At 40.0% G+C, this 15,973-nt stretch overlaps 2 protein-coding genes across 3 annotated transcripts in view; both read left to right on the forward strand.

Moving 5' to 3' along the window:
* The window catches only part of USP5 (ubiquitin specific peptidase 5), a 29,734-nt gene extending 24,959 nt beyond the window's left edge, over positions 1-4,775 (forward strand). The window contains exons 15-20 of one of the 2 annotated variants that reach the window (XM_015814020.1): positions 298-489; positions 1,349-1,492; positions 2,574-2,719; positions 2,804-2,957; positions 3,542-3,626; positions 4,179-4,775. In XM_015814020.1, the coding sequence (XP_015669506.1) occupies positions 298-489; positions 1,349-1,492; positions 2,574-2,719; positions 2,804-2,957; positions 3,542-3,626; positions 4,179-4,272 (815 nt within the window). In that variant the 3' untranslated portion in view covers positions 4,273-4,775. The remainder of the gene's footprint in view (positions 1-297; positions 490-1,348; positions 1,493-2,573; positions 2,720-2,803; positions 2,958-3,541; positions 3,627-4,178) is intronic. The other variant, XM_015814021.1, reaches the window with a different exon arrangement.
* Positions 4,776-8,356: 3,581 nt separating this feature from the next.
* Positions 8,357-14,778, forward strand: TPI1 (triosephosphate isomerase 1). The gene is made up of 7 exons (XM_015814022.1): positions 8,357-8,552; positions 10,597-10,720; positions 10,819-10,903; positions 11,032-11,164; positions 11,646-11,731; positions 11,886-11,973; positions 14,228-14,778. Exons 1-7 carry the CDS (start codon positions 8,441-8,443, stop codon positions 14,344-14,346), a joined length of 747 nt encoding a protein of 248 aa, XP_015669508.1. The 5' UTR covers positions 8,357-8,440; the 3' UTR covers positions 14,347-14,778.
* The last annotated feature ends 1,195 nt before the right edge of the window (positions 14,779-15,973 follow it).

The following is a 15,973-nucleotide window of genomic DNA, read 5'->3' on the forward strand; positions in this document are numbered from 1 at the left end:
TTTAAGTACGATGTCTGACTCAATTGTCTTCAAAATTACCTTGTCTGGCTGCCAATATTATCTGCAGAAGCAAATAGGGACTATTAAGGCTATGAGATAAATATGAGACACTTGCCTAAAGTAGCTGGAAGGTTGATTGTCTGTTCCGCAGCATTTGTTAGAATATCTCCTTTGTTCTGCTCATGTCCAGAGGTCATGATCTTTAACAGATACACTTCTTGCTACCAGTTCCTCTTGGATTGGGTGCAGTTCCAGATGTGCTTCCAGTGTTTCTTTTTGTGTTGCTTGTATTATCAGATGTTTCCATTGAAATGCCAGAAGAACTGGACATCTCTGCACTTCAGGGGACAGGACTGCAGCCTGAGGAGGAGGAGATGCCTGACATAGCCCCCCCACTGGTGACACCAGATGAGCCCAAAGGTAGCCTGGGTTTCTATGGCAACGAGGACGACGACTCCTTCTGCTCCCCTCACTTCTCCTCTCCAACATGTTAGTGACTCTTCTCTGTTCTCTCTTCTCTTCCTTGAGCATCACTCTCACCCATCCTCTCCTTTCCTCCCTCCCTCCTTCCCTCCTTCTCTCCCTCCTGTCTCGTGCTCTGTTATCTGCCTTGGTGCCTTTCCTCCTCCTGCCTTAGCCTGTCATTCTCTCATCTTACTACAGAATAGCCTTTGTGTTCTGTGCCTGAGAATATTTTCACCACAACAGCTGTTGAATCAAGAAGATTGTAGTGATCAGAGGGTAAAAATGAAAACTCATCAATTGTATCCCTTGAGTATCTGCTGATGATGCCTCTCTATTTATATCATTTAAAAAGTTGAATTAACTTTGAATACTGCCAGCTACTGAAGTCTTTTGGCAGGCAGAAAGACAGAGGCTCCCAAATCCTGTTTGTGAAATGTTCATATCAAGAGCCATATTTCTGATTGGTGCTATTATATGAGGCTAATAGAACTCTGAAGATTCCAGAACATCTCATCAAGCTGAAACCTTGTGACCTGAGGGGCACAAATGAGCCCTACTAGTGTGTTATTTGTTTATATGTTTGTTTCCTTTCCATTTGTTTACTCGATCCAAGTCATATTGACATCTGTTATCATACTACATTATAAGTAAGAAGGAAGACTGATTTGTATGGTAAGTTCATTTAGAATTGAGGGCATGGTTGCACCTTTCCTAACTGATTTGCTTCGGGACCATCTCCATGATTAGAAAACCAAGGATACAGCATTGGTATTAAATTTGGAAAATGTGTAATAAGAACATGCAGAAGCAGGATCGCATAAGGCATTAATCAAAAGTAGTGTTCGCTGAGGATATTTTGAATGGTTTTTTTTTCCTATTGCAGCCCCCATGTTGGATGAGTCTGTGATTACTCAATTAGTGGAGATGGGTTTTCCAATGGACGCCTGCCGGAAGGCTGTATATTATACAGGGAACAGTGGGGCTGAGGCAGCAATGAATTGGGTCATGTCCCACATGGATGATCCAGGTATGTTAACAAAATGGAAGCCCATATTCAATCCCTGTGATCTAATTCCTATCAAAGTGATAATATCTTAGGACACAATTTATAATGTATGAGGGAAATACAATTCAGAACCCAAACAAGTCAAAGATTGTGATTAAATTGATGCAGAATTTGATATAGTTTAAATGAAAAAAGGATGTTAGGTTTACCTTGAAGATTATACTTAAGTAGGATGCATTTTATTATTGGTTTCATTACTCCAGTCATGATTGCTAAAATGAATAACTCCTTTTCCCTGAAATGTTTGAATTGCAATGAACAGATTGGATCTTTCTTCCACAAGTAGTGATGATGTTGCAAAGCTCAACAGTACTGGTAATTAATTCATTACAGAATGGGACATTTTGAAAGTTGTAATCCCATTTCTGTATTAAAGTTCACTAAATTATATATTCTTCAGAATACATTGGACCAGCATTAGATATGATAAAAACTGCAAGAATCTTTATTGCAGAAGATCTGATCCCCTCTATGGGTCAGAATGGCTAGTTAAATTATGAATATTCTTCAATATTCTTCTTCAAAAAAAAGTAAATGTAATGTACAATTTAATCTTATTTGGAATTATGCCACATAAAGTCCATGTTTGAATTTGGCATATCAGTAGTCTATAAATTATTTATAATATTTTTCAATATATTATTTATAGGTTTTTCTCTTGATTTAATTGTGCTAATCAAATACTTTTAGAGCTTAATATGAATTGACTAGAAATTGGGTCTAAAATGTCTAAAGTGCTTTTAAATGGTTAATTATGTATTAGAATGTATTAGCTAGATATTTTGGATTTGATGATTATTCAAGGTTTATTTGTTATCTGCATTTTATTGATTATATTTTTTCTCTTCCTTTTTACTATATTTCCTATATCTTTATGATCTTTATTTGTATCCGTATTTCTTTTCCTTCTTTGAAATTGCAGTAGAAATAAATCACTAAGAAAAGAAGAAAAAGGATGGCAATATCTTGAAAGAAAATAATGGAGAGGAAACAGTATGCATAATTCAACTCCTTTTAAAGTAATGTGTTTTTTTTTCTTTAGATTTTGCAAACCCTCTAGTTCTTCCGGGATCCAGTGGACCTGGTTCCACCATCACCTGCCCGGATCCCCCATCTGAAGATAGTGTGGCAACCATTGTCTCTATGGGCTTTTCCCGTGATCAAGCTGTAAAAGCACTAAGAGCTACGGTGCGTCAAGAGAGAATGATAAGGCTTTAGAAAAACAGCAACGGGGCTCCTGGCTTGATTTTTTTTCTATCCTCCTATCTTTAGAATAACAGCCTTGAGCGAGCTGTGGACTGGATCTTCAGCCATATTGATGATCTAGATGCAGAAGCTGCCATGGACATCTCAGAGGGACGTTCAGTTGCAGAATCTATCTCTGAATCCATCCCCGTGGGGCCGAAAGTTCGTGATGGACCTGGAAGTAAGCTTGGAATGAAAAAAAAAGACTTGGTAGTTGAATAGTTTTAATTTAATTTTCTAGTTCTTTTCAAGAACTCTTGTCTAATATTTCAGATGTCTGAGTGTTCCATTTTAGTATTTCTTTCAGCTCACAATCTGAGATAATGCCTTCAGTGTTTGGGCTCAATGATACATTGTAGAATAAGCTATAAAGACATTATAGCTTAATAGTGGAATATATGCTTCTCATATAGTCTTATCGCATAATTCAACAAGAGTCATATTCATAAGCTATAATAAAGTTTTTGAAGCATATGTTAGAAATGATATGAAGGATTGGTTTGTCAAAGTTTCTTACATATGATACTGGTATACAACTTCCACGTTCTGTTCTTATTGAACAGAAAATATAGGAGGATTGTTGCCTTTTTGCTACCCATTCTTGGAAAGAAGGCATTAATGATATCTTTGTCTGATATCTTTGTGTAGATTGGGCATGTGTTTTTATGCAACCATTTCTCAGGGAGTGAATATTCTTTTTCCTTAATTCTCATGTATGTTTTCTACATTATCAATGTATTCATAACTCTGCCTTTATTCCTTTAGAGTACCAGCTTTTTGCTTTCATCAGTCACATGGGCACATCCACTATGTGTGGTCATTATGTCTGTCATATCAAGAAGGATAATAGGTAAGAAAAGAATGAGGATGAGGGGATCCAGGAAAGTGTGTTACTTAGCAGTCTTATTTATCATTCCATCTTCTGCAGTAGGATAGATGATTGAAGACAGAGAAGTATCTCCATCTGTCACTGTAAGAGAAACAAATGGGCTACTGAGATTTCCCATAAGGGCTGTTTCTGTGGCTTGCTTTTAAAACAGAATTTTGCAACAATAAAGCATAAATTGTGTGAAGGGAAGTATACAACTTTACTTTAGTATTTTTGTTTTTTTGTTTCAAATAGGTAAAATGTTTTTAATATATATATTTGATATATTTTTTTTCACATTTGTTTGAAAGTGTCTGGATGCAAGACATGTTTTAGCTCACCTCTGTACCTTTAAAATTTTAGCAAATTTTACCTATGGAAAAAGGATAACTTTGCAACCTTAAGTGATTAAAAACAAGGTTTTTTTTAAATTACAATTGAGATTGAAGAATTCTATATACACTATTCTCACCCTCTAGCAGAATTACAATATAGAGCTCTTGCTTTGTTTTCTCTTCCTCTCCCCTCTCCTAGGTGGGTGATCTATAATGACCAGAAAGTTTGTGCCTCAGAGAAGCCCCCCAAAGATCTTGGGTACATCTACTTTTACCAGAGGATCCCCAGCTAGGATATTCTACTTCAGGGTTTGCAGCTAGAATCAACTGATGATGGGAGGATGGGAAACTCGAGATGAATATGAAGAAGAGGGACAACTCTCCATCCTTAGGTGTTCGTATATCACTGCTGCAGCCAGCAGAGATGGGATTCCTTCACATGAAAGCTGGAGTCTGCTGCCCCTGTGGACACTGCTGGAGGGTTGGGGGGCTTGGGTGAATTTGAACCTCTGTGTAAAAGCAAGAAGAAAAAATATCATCTTACTGAACCAGTCATCCAAGGCTCATCCATGCACATGGTTTCTTCTTGGTGTAGCTATAACACTCTAGGACAGTTTAGTGAATGGAGGGCATGAGAGGAAGCAGTTTACATGTGGCTTTACATACTAGATGGGATGGGTTTCCTCACCTGCCTGAAAACCATTCAGGAATAATCTGTTACTCATGTGCCTCTGAAATGCCAAAAACACACAGGATCAAATAAAAACCTTTTACCCTCCTTCAAAAATGGACTGTTCATATTGCTTCCAGTCTCTTCTGTTCTTTGTTATAAACTATATCATTCCTGGACTATTGTTTTGCTGGGAAGAATGTGTTTGTAAGCAAGAATATAATGCATGATGAATTATAGTAGAGTATCATTTGGTAACTCCAAGTTGTCATACTAACATTTAAGTGATATCCCATTCTTGCTCTTTCTAGTTTCCTCTTCCAACAGAAATTAAGAATCTATCCCTTGGAAAGTTTCATTGTTGCTGGAAATGTTATGTTGGACCTACGTATTACTAAACTGCCTTCCTATTGTTTTCAAGATTATATACAAACTACAAGTGGATCGATGTAAATGCAAAAAATATTTTCACTGCAGGGGTTTTATGCCTTTAAACAAACCAAGGTCCCAGGGCTATATTCCAAAGCCTTAAATGCAGCCTTCCAAAAAAAATCCAAATTGTTAATACAATTGTAATTCTTAAAGTAAGACAAAGGAAAAATATGAACTGTGTGACAATGATCTTAGTAACTGTCCTTCTCCTCAGCATTTTAGTGAATGGTACAAATATGCCAGTGGTGGTCTGCATGAAAGAGATTGAGCATCTCTGCCTTAATAATAAGGATCAAATGACTAAGTTTGGTCTAGTCCACTTCACAGCCCTGTCCTGAGATACACAACCAATTTGGCAAAAAAATTAAAATAAAAACCCATTAGAATATTTGCTGGATTGGCTCAGGGGAGGCAGAGGTCATTCTTTATAAACAGATAAAGGTCCCCAGATTAGGAAATATATTAAGCTGAACCTTTGTATTTGGTTGAAGTGGAACTACACAGAGGTTATACCTTTGTTTTAGCAAAATAGGATAAAATTGCAATGTACAGTATTTTAGAGCTTTATGATAAAAAGAAAACATATGGGCTTTACTGATGATGACATGACTTTAAACCACACATCTTACATCTCATTCTCCCATAGCTTAGGATAAAAACTCCCCCACTTCACTAATTTTATTTTTCCTTCAGAATGGGATGAAATGTAAGCTACAGCAATATGAAAGCAACTGTATTGCCCTATTTTCATTACAGTTGTTGCAGACGTATAGAACTATGTATCTTAAGACGTTTTTGTTTAAAAATTGGGAAATTTCCAAATCTTTCCTGTAACCAGCTAAGTCTTTTTACTCCAGCCTTTTTACCTTGTTTTCCTTGCAGGCATTTAAAACATACTTTCAAATCAACTACAAAAATGGTTACAGAAAAGAGAGATGAGGTTTTGGAATGTTCTTTATAGGAAAACCTTGAAGATCTGCCTTTTTCCCCTCTACATGGGGTTAGGAAAGAAATTGAGCCCTCGTTGATATATTTTGCCTTCGGCAGCCACTTCTTGCCCAGCTGGTTTTGATATATAAATAAATCCCTTCTCACCCCTATGGGTGTTATGTGTCTTCCTCAATCTTGAGTCCTTTGTTAGACACTTGGGAGTTTGAGAGTTGTGCACAGTATCTTAACTGTTCACAGCACTGCACTCTTCTGGAGACAGAGCTCTGATATCTCCTGGAACCACTCTCCCAGCTTAGAAGTTGCAGCCCCAAGTGCTCCATCTACCACGGGGATCACTTTGGCCTTTACTTTCCACATTCCCTCTAGTTCCTCCTCCAGACCCTGGTACTTTTCCAGTTTCTCATATTCCTCCTTCCTGATGTTGCTGTTGCTTGGTACCACTACATTTATCACCACCATTGTTAGGTCTTGATAAATATAGTGGTAGTCTACTACCACGATGTCTGGTTGACTGACCAGTTCCTCCTGTCCATCTGGATCTGGAAATTCCACAGGATCTTAGCCCTCTTATTCTCCACAACCATCTGTGGAATCTTCCATCTGGACACGGCAGACTCTAAGCCATACACTGTGCATATGGTATCGTACACAATGCCAGCCGTTTAGTTGTGCAGTTCAGTGTACGCTGCTCCTAGCTGCATTTTACATCCTGCCACTTTGTGTTGGACTGTTTGAGGCCTTTCTGCACAGTCTGCACCTTGGATCCTATCTAGTGTGATAATTCCCTGTTTTTATGGATTTGGTGCTTAGTGCCTGCTCTTTATGTTGCTATAATCAGTGTCTCAGTCCTGTCTTTTAGTCCAGCCCTTCCTAGGCTCTGGTAGGATTTCACAATGTCACTACCAGAGCTACCCACAATGTCAATGGTTTGGTACATTCCATGCAGGGTCTTGTCTTGGCATGGCACTTCCTCTGCTTGATCTTTCTTCCGTGTTTGCTGTTGCCTCATGCATTCTCTCTGCAGTTCATATTTGGGTGCCATCTTATTACTTCTGTTTTTCTAAAAAAAGGAGATACAAAATGTATATGTTTTGGAAGAGTGAAGAAATTTAAAGTACTGAGTATCTCAAATTTTGCATCTATCATATTTACTGCTTTATTTTGAATCTGTAATTAACTGTAAATAAATAATAAGTATACATTGACATTTGCAGAAACTTTTTCAATTGAAAAGTGTCCTATTCAGAGATGGCATCAATTACTTAGGGATTCAGTTGAAACATATGATTTGATTTGGCATACAACTACATATATCAAGAGCCTATTCTACTCCTTACCAAATAATTTTTAAAACCATCTACCGGTATATGATGCTGTGAAAAATCTGAATCCTGTTTTTCCTACCATATTTTGCATGTGGCCATGTAATCCCAGAAATATAACATTTCCAAAGACAGCAAGCATCTGTAAAGGGTCAAATGGAAAAGATAAGTGCAACTGCACCCATCCTCAACACTTATTTTTTTCCTATATGAAGTATGAACTCTGCAAATGTTATTCTGGTCATTGTCCCATTACAGATGAATGAAATTTCTGTTTCCTCAACAACTTTTTCTCTCTGAAAATTCCAAAAAGTACTGCATAGTACTTAGAAGTACTGCATACAAATTTGCTGAATGCCTGGAATAAGAAGTGCAGATGTGTCTAATACAGAGGAAGCAGTAGCTGGGGTGCTTTACAATGGTATATGCATGCACGTGTGTGCGGTACGCAGGGAGCAGGTAATAAATACTGATTTAAAAGTGCATCTCTCCTAGGTAGCTTGCTATACAATGATAGTGATAGGTCAAAAACAATATAAATGAAAGCTGCTTCTATTTTATCCCAATGTATAATAGCTATGAAATTCAGCCAACTTTGTTCAGAACGGCTCAATTACGTATGTCAAATTCGGGGGGGGGGGGGCTGAATTTTATTGGGTGAACCAACGTATGCATCTTTTATTCCAAAGAGGCAGGGATTTGAGCAGCGGGTGGCTTCGGGCAACTTCTGCTTCAAGGGCCGAATTATAAAATACGTAATACTGTTGCTTGGAGTTTAACCGGTACAACAAACACACAGGAACCATCCGCTCTTTCCCAAGCAGGTCTCACCTTCAGACTCTCTTCCTCGGCCACAAACCAGAACTCTCGCGATTACACCCCAACCAGAAAACACGAATTCGCCTTCCATTTTGACTGGCCAAGCGAGAAGCCAATCGTGGGAGCGCGCTCTGCGCAACGTCACCGGGGGCGGGCTCTCCCGGGTTTCTATAAAGGTGCCCGGAGAGGGTGCTTCGCTGCCGCTGCGCTCTTTGACCTTCTGATCTCCTTTGAAGCTGCTGAGCAGACGGCCCAGACACCCCCATCATGGCACCGAGGAAGTTCTTCGTGGGCGGGAATTGGAAAATGAACGGCGATAAGAAAAGCCTTTTGGAGCTCATCCACACTCTCAATGAGGCTAAGGTCCCTGCAGAGACCGGTAAGGAGGATTTCCTGCCGGGCTGAATGGGAAAAGAAGGAGCTGCTGTCTTTTCTGGGGGTGGGGGGAGTCCGTGAGCTCTGCCTAAAGGAGGCTTCCCCGGAAGCGCCTTGCAGCAGCAGCAGCAGCCCCGTTTTCTTCGCTTGCATCCCGTCGCTGTGCCCCAATTTCAAGCGTATCTTGGGTTTCCTGGGCGTGGGAATTTGGGAAAGGGGCCGTGCCTAGCCTAAGAGTTCCTGCCTGTCCCCCTCTCCAATTAGCGCGGGAAGCGGTTTCTTTTTTTCCGGCGGGCTATTGCAGAGCATCCCTCGCAGAGGAGGCGCCTGCTGTTGCCGCGCCTAAATAATATAGCGCCCCTCCTCCTGCTTGTGTGGCCGCCTGCACGTACCGCCGAGGTGGTTTGGATGTCACATCGTGGAGCTTTATAAAAATGAATTGAGGGCAATCAGCTGTGGAGGAAAGCAGATCCTGGCTTGGGGGGGGGGGGAATGCTATTTCTTCGATTTATATACCTATCAACTCGCAAAACGACTCTCTGAAAAAACTAAATTATAGTATGTTACATTGCTAACACTTGTTCCTTGTTGCACAAAATCAGGCTCTGCAAGTCCTAGTGAGCCATGTGTCTGTGCTGTTTATAATTTTTAACTGCACATGCAGCTGGGTTATAAGATTCAAGCCCAAATATGAGAAATGATAAATTTAGCTACTCTAATAAAGCTATATAATTTAGACCTTTAAGTAAAAGACATGAATAATATAAATAATCCATGATAACATTTCAAGGAACCCTATGAGGTCTCTCTGAGAATGAAGCAATAAGATAAGGATTGCCAAATTAGACTACTTATGAACCTTCTTTCAGTTCTTTCTTGTAAGTGAATCTAACTGTCTTTTAAGTGATACTAAGTGAAACAGATTGGTCAGCTGTCTTTAACAAGAGTTGTGCAGAGCGGCCAAAGAGGAGGATACAATTGGTGCTTCTTAATACTAGAGTCCATATCTTTATAGGAAGATAGTGTCCTGGCATGTTGAACAGTGAAGAAATCTCTTTTAATGCTATTTGCATAACCCAGTGAGAACTGGTAGCAGTGACTTGAAAGTATCAGAATCGGACCCTTCTGGGAAGTTCTCTGTGACTCTATCCAATCAGAAAGGGCAAGGTGGATTGAAAAAGGAATGCAGTTTCTGAAGTGATATTCTGAAGGAAATGTCAAAGGCTCTGGAGGAAAAAGATTCCTAAATATAGGTGTTAGGGTAGGGACTAAAAATACCAGCTACTGTACTTAGAACTGGAAACTTTATCCCTATAGCCTGCTAAAGGTCAAAACAAGGGATGAAGTATAAGAGATACAATTTATTCACCCAGACACTCATTCTATTAATACCCTTTCTATATTGTGTGGTTTGCTTGATTAGTTGGGTAAACTACATTTGAATGGGTCAGCATTTCCTGGTCTACATTACTAATCTGTATTGAACAGAATACCACAATAATGGTTTGTCTCTTTCCTATCATTTTTCAGCCTGGTTGAAAAAACTTCAGTTATGGAGTACACATAGGAAAAAAAACCCTTAAAATATATTTCCTAAAATATAAGACATAAAGACAGGCCTATATTAATTATAAGGTTATAGTTCACTATTGTAAGAGGCTACTAGGTATAACTCATGGGCTTAGCTTTGATTTTTTTACCTTCTCTTTCACTCATTCAGTAAAATTTCTTTCAGCTTTTTAACTGCATGGTACATAACAAAGTACCATGTCTGTGATTCATCCACCTAAGTGGTAACAATTTTAATTGATGGTTATCCCTTATGATCTTAAATGGAATGAAATGTTTTCCCATCCCTAGTGCAACAATTCATTTAATTTTCTGCTGTCTTCTACTTGTCTATGGATTTTGGGCTCACATGTGTCCTATGCATGTTGCCATAACTGAATAGAGGATTTGAATGCAAATGAATGAATGGTGAGTTTGTAATTGAAAGGGCATTTTAGCTTTCTGCTTTATTCCACATGATGTTCTTTTTCTTGTCCCAGAGGTGGTTTGTGGTGCCCCTTCCATCTACCTTGACTTTGCCCGTCAGAAACTTGATGCCAAGATTGGGGTGGCTGCACAAAATTGTTACAAGGTACCCAGAGGAGCTTTTACAGGTGAAATCAGGTATGTTGCCAGAATTCTCAGGCTAGGGAAAGCCCACATGTTTTAGGTAGCAGTGTGCTAAAAGCTCGTTTTCTGCAACCTGTTTCCTCTGTTTCCAGCCCAGCCATGATAAAAGATGTTGGCGTCACCTGGGTAATCTTAGGACACTCTGAGAGAAGGCATGTCTTTGGCGAGTCAGATGAGGTGAGTGATTTGCCTCTTGAGTTTCTTTTCCCTCTTCACTGCCGTCTATGACAGGCACTGGGCTTTTTATATCCAGTATATGTATCAAGCTTGTATAGGTTTCTTACATTGTTTCTGTCTCTTTTCAGCTCATTGGACAGAAGGTGGCCCATGCCTTGTCTGAAGGGCTTGGGGTCATTGCTTGCATTGGAGAGAAACTTGATGAACGAGAGGCTGGTATCACAGAGAAGGTGGTATTCGAACAGACCAAGGTCATTGCTGGTAAGTGACCATGGGGGAACTAGGGAAGGACTTTCTCACCCACCCCCACTAACTAGGGAGATTACAGTAATAATATGTAAACATGTATTGCTGTTAAAAGAAATAACCAGACAATTCTAGATTAGGCATAAAATGCCATATAATTCGTGCTCAGACAGCCTTACATCATAGTTAACAGATCTTTTAGGCAAATCAGAATGTGTTGCTTGTGTTAGCTGCTAGATATACTAATGCCCATTGTCAAAAACAGCTCCAGAGTTAAAGGTCATTGCTATGACTGATTTGTCATTACTTAGGATAACTGTCCTTGAGTGTTTTCATTTGCATCACTTGTTTTCAATCTTTGTTGGCTAACCATGGAAATGCATGGAGGGAAGCTGCAAGATACAGAGGAGGAGGAGCTGACTATTCTTCTCCACTCTGCCATGTTGGGTTTTTCCTGGTCTTAAAATTACATTTATTTGCTTTGGTTTTTTTCCAGACAATGTGAAGGACTGGAGTAAAGTGGTTCTTGCCTATGAGCCAGTTTGGGCCATTGGAACTGGTAAAACTGCAACTCCCCAGCAGGTATGAATGTGATTAGGGACATCCTGTTTTCAAACCTTGGGTCTCCCTTTAGAGACTCCCCAAATGAATAGCATTTCTTCACTTCAAGATGACTGCTGCATGACAATACAACTTCTTAAAAGCCCACTTTTTTTTAACCCACTTCCTCTTGCAGGCCCAGGAAGTTCATGACAAGTTGAGGAACTGGCTGAAGACCCATGTTTCTGAAGCTGTTGCACAGTCAACTCGAATCATCTATGGAGGTGAATAGAATCTGTTCTCATCATTGCATAAAACTGTGGTAATAATTTGCCAGCTTGTCTCCTGAATGCAAGTACCCAGTTTCTAGTTTCAGTGTAATAGAACATTGATATTTGACTGATTCATCTTTGTAAACCACATAGTCATGCATTGGGAATATTGCTTAATGATATCCTGGCCAGATGGATGATACCCCCCATCCACCCTCCTATACACACTGATTAAAATTGGGGTGTGAAAAATAGTTGTTTTTTTTAAAGAAGAGAATCATTCTAGATCAGTGGTTCTCAACCTTTTTAATGCCGCGATCCCCAACCAGTCGTAAGTTGAGGACTAAACCTGTCGTAAGTCGAGGACTACCCAACCGGTCATACGTCGAGGACTTTCCCTGCCCGGGAGTGCCGCGCATGCGTGGTTCCGCCCCCTGCGCTGGCCGAGGCGTAGCTGGCAAGCAGCAGAGACAGAGCAGGCCGACCACCAGCTGGCCCAGCTCAAGGGAGGTAAGGCACCTGCCAGAAAAGGGGGAAAAATGGCGGACAGCCTTGCTTGGCGACCCCCGTGAAATGGTCGATTGACCCCAAATGGGGTCGCGACCCATAGGTTGAGAACCGCTGTTCTAGATGATATTTTATGGGGAAACGAGCTGAGAAGTGGTTTATATTATGACTATAGATAGCTTCAAAAATAATGTGGAAGAAATGCATCTCATTCAGAGAAGCACAGCATCTCTTTGTATTTGTTAAAACAACTATTTGTTTCAGATTTCCCCCAAACTTGGTGGGAAAAAATCAGGGTGTTCAGTCCTCTAAGTAAATTACAAAGCTGACAGTTATACTGGATAGGTTTCTGATAAGATTTATTTATTTAAAAGATTTATTTGACTGCCTGTGCTATACAGTGTAATGCTATGTGGCTAACAACAACCAAATCCATAAAATATACTTAGAAATACCCTCCCTCCCCCATTAAAAATCATCAAGCTCTAACCAAACACATAATAATTTGATTAGTGTATATATATATATATACCCTCCAGAGTTGCTTTTTGTGAAATGGATGGCTATTCAAATGTGATAAATAACAGCCTTACACCAACTGTGTCTGTGCTGGGTTCAATGCATGTCCTGGCCCAGTCATGGTGGAAGAGTAGACCTGCCTCCTAGGCAAGATAGGTCCTACCAGATGACATGTGGTAGAGGGGACCTGAAGCACGCCCATCCTGTTGAATCTGGTGGGATGGGCAGATACCCTCAGAGAGACAACCTGGCCCTGTGCCATTCAGGACTTTAAAGATGATAACCAGCACCTTGAATTGCATTCAGAATGTGAGAACCAGAGCAGCTTTAGGATACAGGTGGATTTTGGAGCTATCAGAGTTGCATGTGCCATTGCATTGTGGATCAAATGAAGCTTCTGGATGGTCTTCAAGGGTAACCTCTAGAGTGCATTGCAGTATAAGTAGTCCTCACCAACAACCACTTGTTCAGCAACCATTCAAAGTTGGGACAGTGCTGAATGAATGAAACTTACTACTTGTCCTCAGAGTTCTGGCCATTGTACTGCCCCTGTGCTCACATGATTGCAATTCAGGTGCTTGGCAACTAGCTTGCACTTATGATGGTTTTAATGTCCTGCAGCAATACGGTCACTATTTGTGACCTTACCTGCTAGCTTCCCACAAGCAAAGTCAATGGGGAAGCCAGAAGGGAAGGTTGCAAGTCACTCTGATAAATCCCTTCCCCTGCCTTCCTGTGAACTGCCACACACTACATCCCTTGGCCTTTCTGCACTCACATCAATTCACACCCTCTTTTCCCTGGCCTCCCTGCACTTGTATGGACCCACCCCCTCCTCAGTATCCTTGTGCTTGCAGCCTCCTTCCCTTGGTCTCCTCACACTCACATGGACTTAATGAGCTCAGCTACTCTACATTCACACAACACCCTCCTTCCCTAACTTTCATGCAGCCTGCACCAAGCTTCCAGGTCTCCCCCAGGCCCTCACTTGTGGCATCCCCACACTCCTTACCTGGAATTCCCGCCACCTCCCATTTAATGACTTGCATGTCTTGGGGTTATGACAGCAGCCAGGATTGCCATCACTAAGTGATGCGGTTATGTGATGGGCTTTTCTACTGCATTGCATTTAAAAAATGTAATGATGGAAACACCTTGCATTTTCTGTTTTTACTTGTTGTATTTTACTTTCTGGAATTTTTTTCTTTCTTTTTTTTAAATGAAATTTTATTCTTTCCAGGTTCAGTTACTGGTGCCAACTGCAAAGAATTGGCCTCCCAACATGATGTAGATGGCTTCCTTGTTGGTGGGGCTTCCCTGAAACCTGAATTTGTAACCATCATCAGTGCAAAACAGTGAAATCTACTCTATAGAATCTGAAATAAAAAAGCTGGAGGGAGAACCAACCCTAGTTGGAAGAGAAATACTGTAAAGATACACTTGCACGCAAGTGAAATGGCCTCACCTTCAATCCCTTTTCCCACCTTTTTCATTCACCTCTGCTGCTAAATGTGGATGCCAATATATGAATATTGTGTTCCTTCATAAAAGCAATTCTTCATTTGCTTCCTCTATATTGGTGAGAGGAGCTTCTGCCTTGGTCTTTAGTCTCTGTAAACTAGTTGAAGGCCTGTTTTCTTTCCACTCCAAACTACTGCTCTAGAGGGCCATCTGCTTTGTTAAGGCTTTCATCTCATGGTTCATCTAATTTGGACTCATTGCCTGTAAGTTGTATATTCCTTCCATGTCTCCTAGGCCATTGGTAGCTAGAAATAAACAAATGGAAAGTGATGTGTAGGAACTATTGTTGCTGTTTGTGGGGAAAACATCTCAAAAGGTTTTGGCATACATAAGAGTTTTTACACATTTCTAGAGAAAACATCACTGAATTCTCATTCCTTACCACTCCTGGTTCTCTTCCAGTGACTTAGGAATTGGAACTGGACATAAGCTATATGCATATGCTTAAGGGGAAACGCCTGTAACATACTGTTTGAGGGCTTGGATTTCTGAAGATTTAAGGCAAGAATCGAGGCTCGGTTCTTCCTTCCCTATGTCTGACATATCACTGGTTGCTAGTCAGTTCCTCAGCAGTGTTATGAAATGTCTTCAAGCTACATCAATTACTACCAGTTTCATGTCTTTGTCTTTCAAATGGCACCTATCCTCAGATGGCTAGGTAACTGTCAGTTTTAACTGCTGCCTGTGTTAAGAATGGGACTCTGCTTAAAAAGTGCCTCACATCTCTTCAAAGGGTCTATCAACATCTTCAAGTACTTCCTGTGTTTTTGCAAAAATAAGTTGTTTTAAGCATCAGGGAGAAATTAAAACATCCTCAGTTGCTGGAAGTCCCACTGATTTCTTAACAAACTTTGTCTCATTTCTTTAATCTTTTATTAAATATTTTTCCACAAAATGGAATTCATGAAGAATAAAAATTAAAAAGAAAAATGAGAACAAACATCAGAAAATTGACTTCTGACTTCCCTTGCAACAAAAATTAACGTGTTGTTCAATCTCCCTCATTAATGTTACAAAAATCCCTTTGGCCCTTGTTTAGTCCTTATACATCAAATCTATAAACCACCTCACTTTTCTCTATTTTCAACAAAAGTCCATAAAAGGTTTATTGTTTTATCCATGACAAACAGCTCAGTTTTGGCGTATCTGACATCTTCACAACCCATTTCTCTATTGTGCATTTCTCTATTGTGCATAATGCTTGTCTCGTTTCTCATGCACGCTGCCAAAAGCAAAAATGCAAGCAATATAAGTCAGTTAAAGATATTTGCTGAATTAAGTGCTAAATTGAAATTGGTAACATTCAGGAACTAATCTGCAGGATTGGTGAAGAAAATATTGTAGAGACTGCATCTATCACAGCAACTGCACTTTGAAATCAACCTGCTTTGTACAAATTGTATCAAGGAGAAAATACGTTATATAATTCAGTTACTGAATTTGGATAAAGCTGTTTTAGATGCTC

The sequence above is a fragment of the Protobothrops mucrosquamatus genome, unplaced genomic scaffold, assembly GCF_001527695.2.
Source record: "Protobothrops mucrosquamatus isolate PMUCROS unplaced genomic scaffold, P.Mucros_1.0 scaffold212, whole genome shotgun sequence".
Lineage (NCBI taxonomy): Eukaryota > Metazoa > Chordata > Lepidosauria > Squamata > Viperidae > Protobothrops > Protobothrops mucrosquamatus.

Coding starts and splice junctions, on each gene's coding strand:
- TPI1 (XM_015814022.1), top strand. CDS start 8,441: ATGGCACCGAGGAAGTTCTTCGTGGGCGGGAATTGGAAAATGAACGGC. Junction 8,553..10,596: donor TAAGGTCCCTGCAGAGACCG/GTAAGGAGGATT, acceptor TTCTTGTCCCAG/AGGTGGTTTGTGGTGCCCCT. Junction 11,732..11,885: donor AAACTGCAACTCCCCAGCAG/GTATGAATGTGA, acceptor TTCCTCTTGCAG/GCCCAGGAAGTTCATGACAA.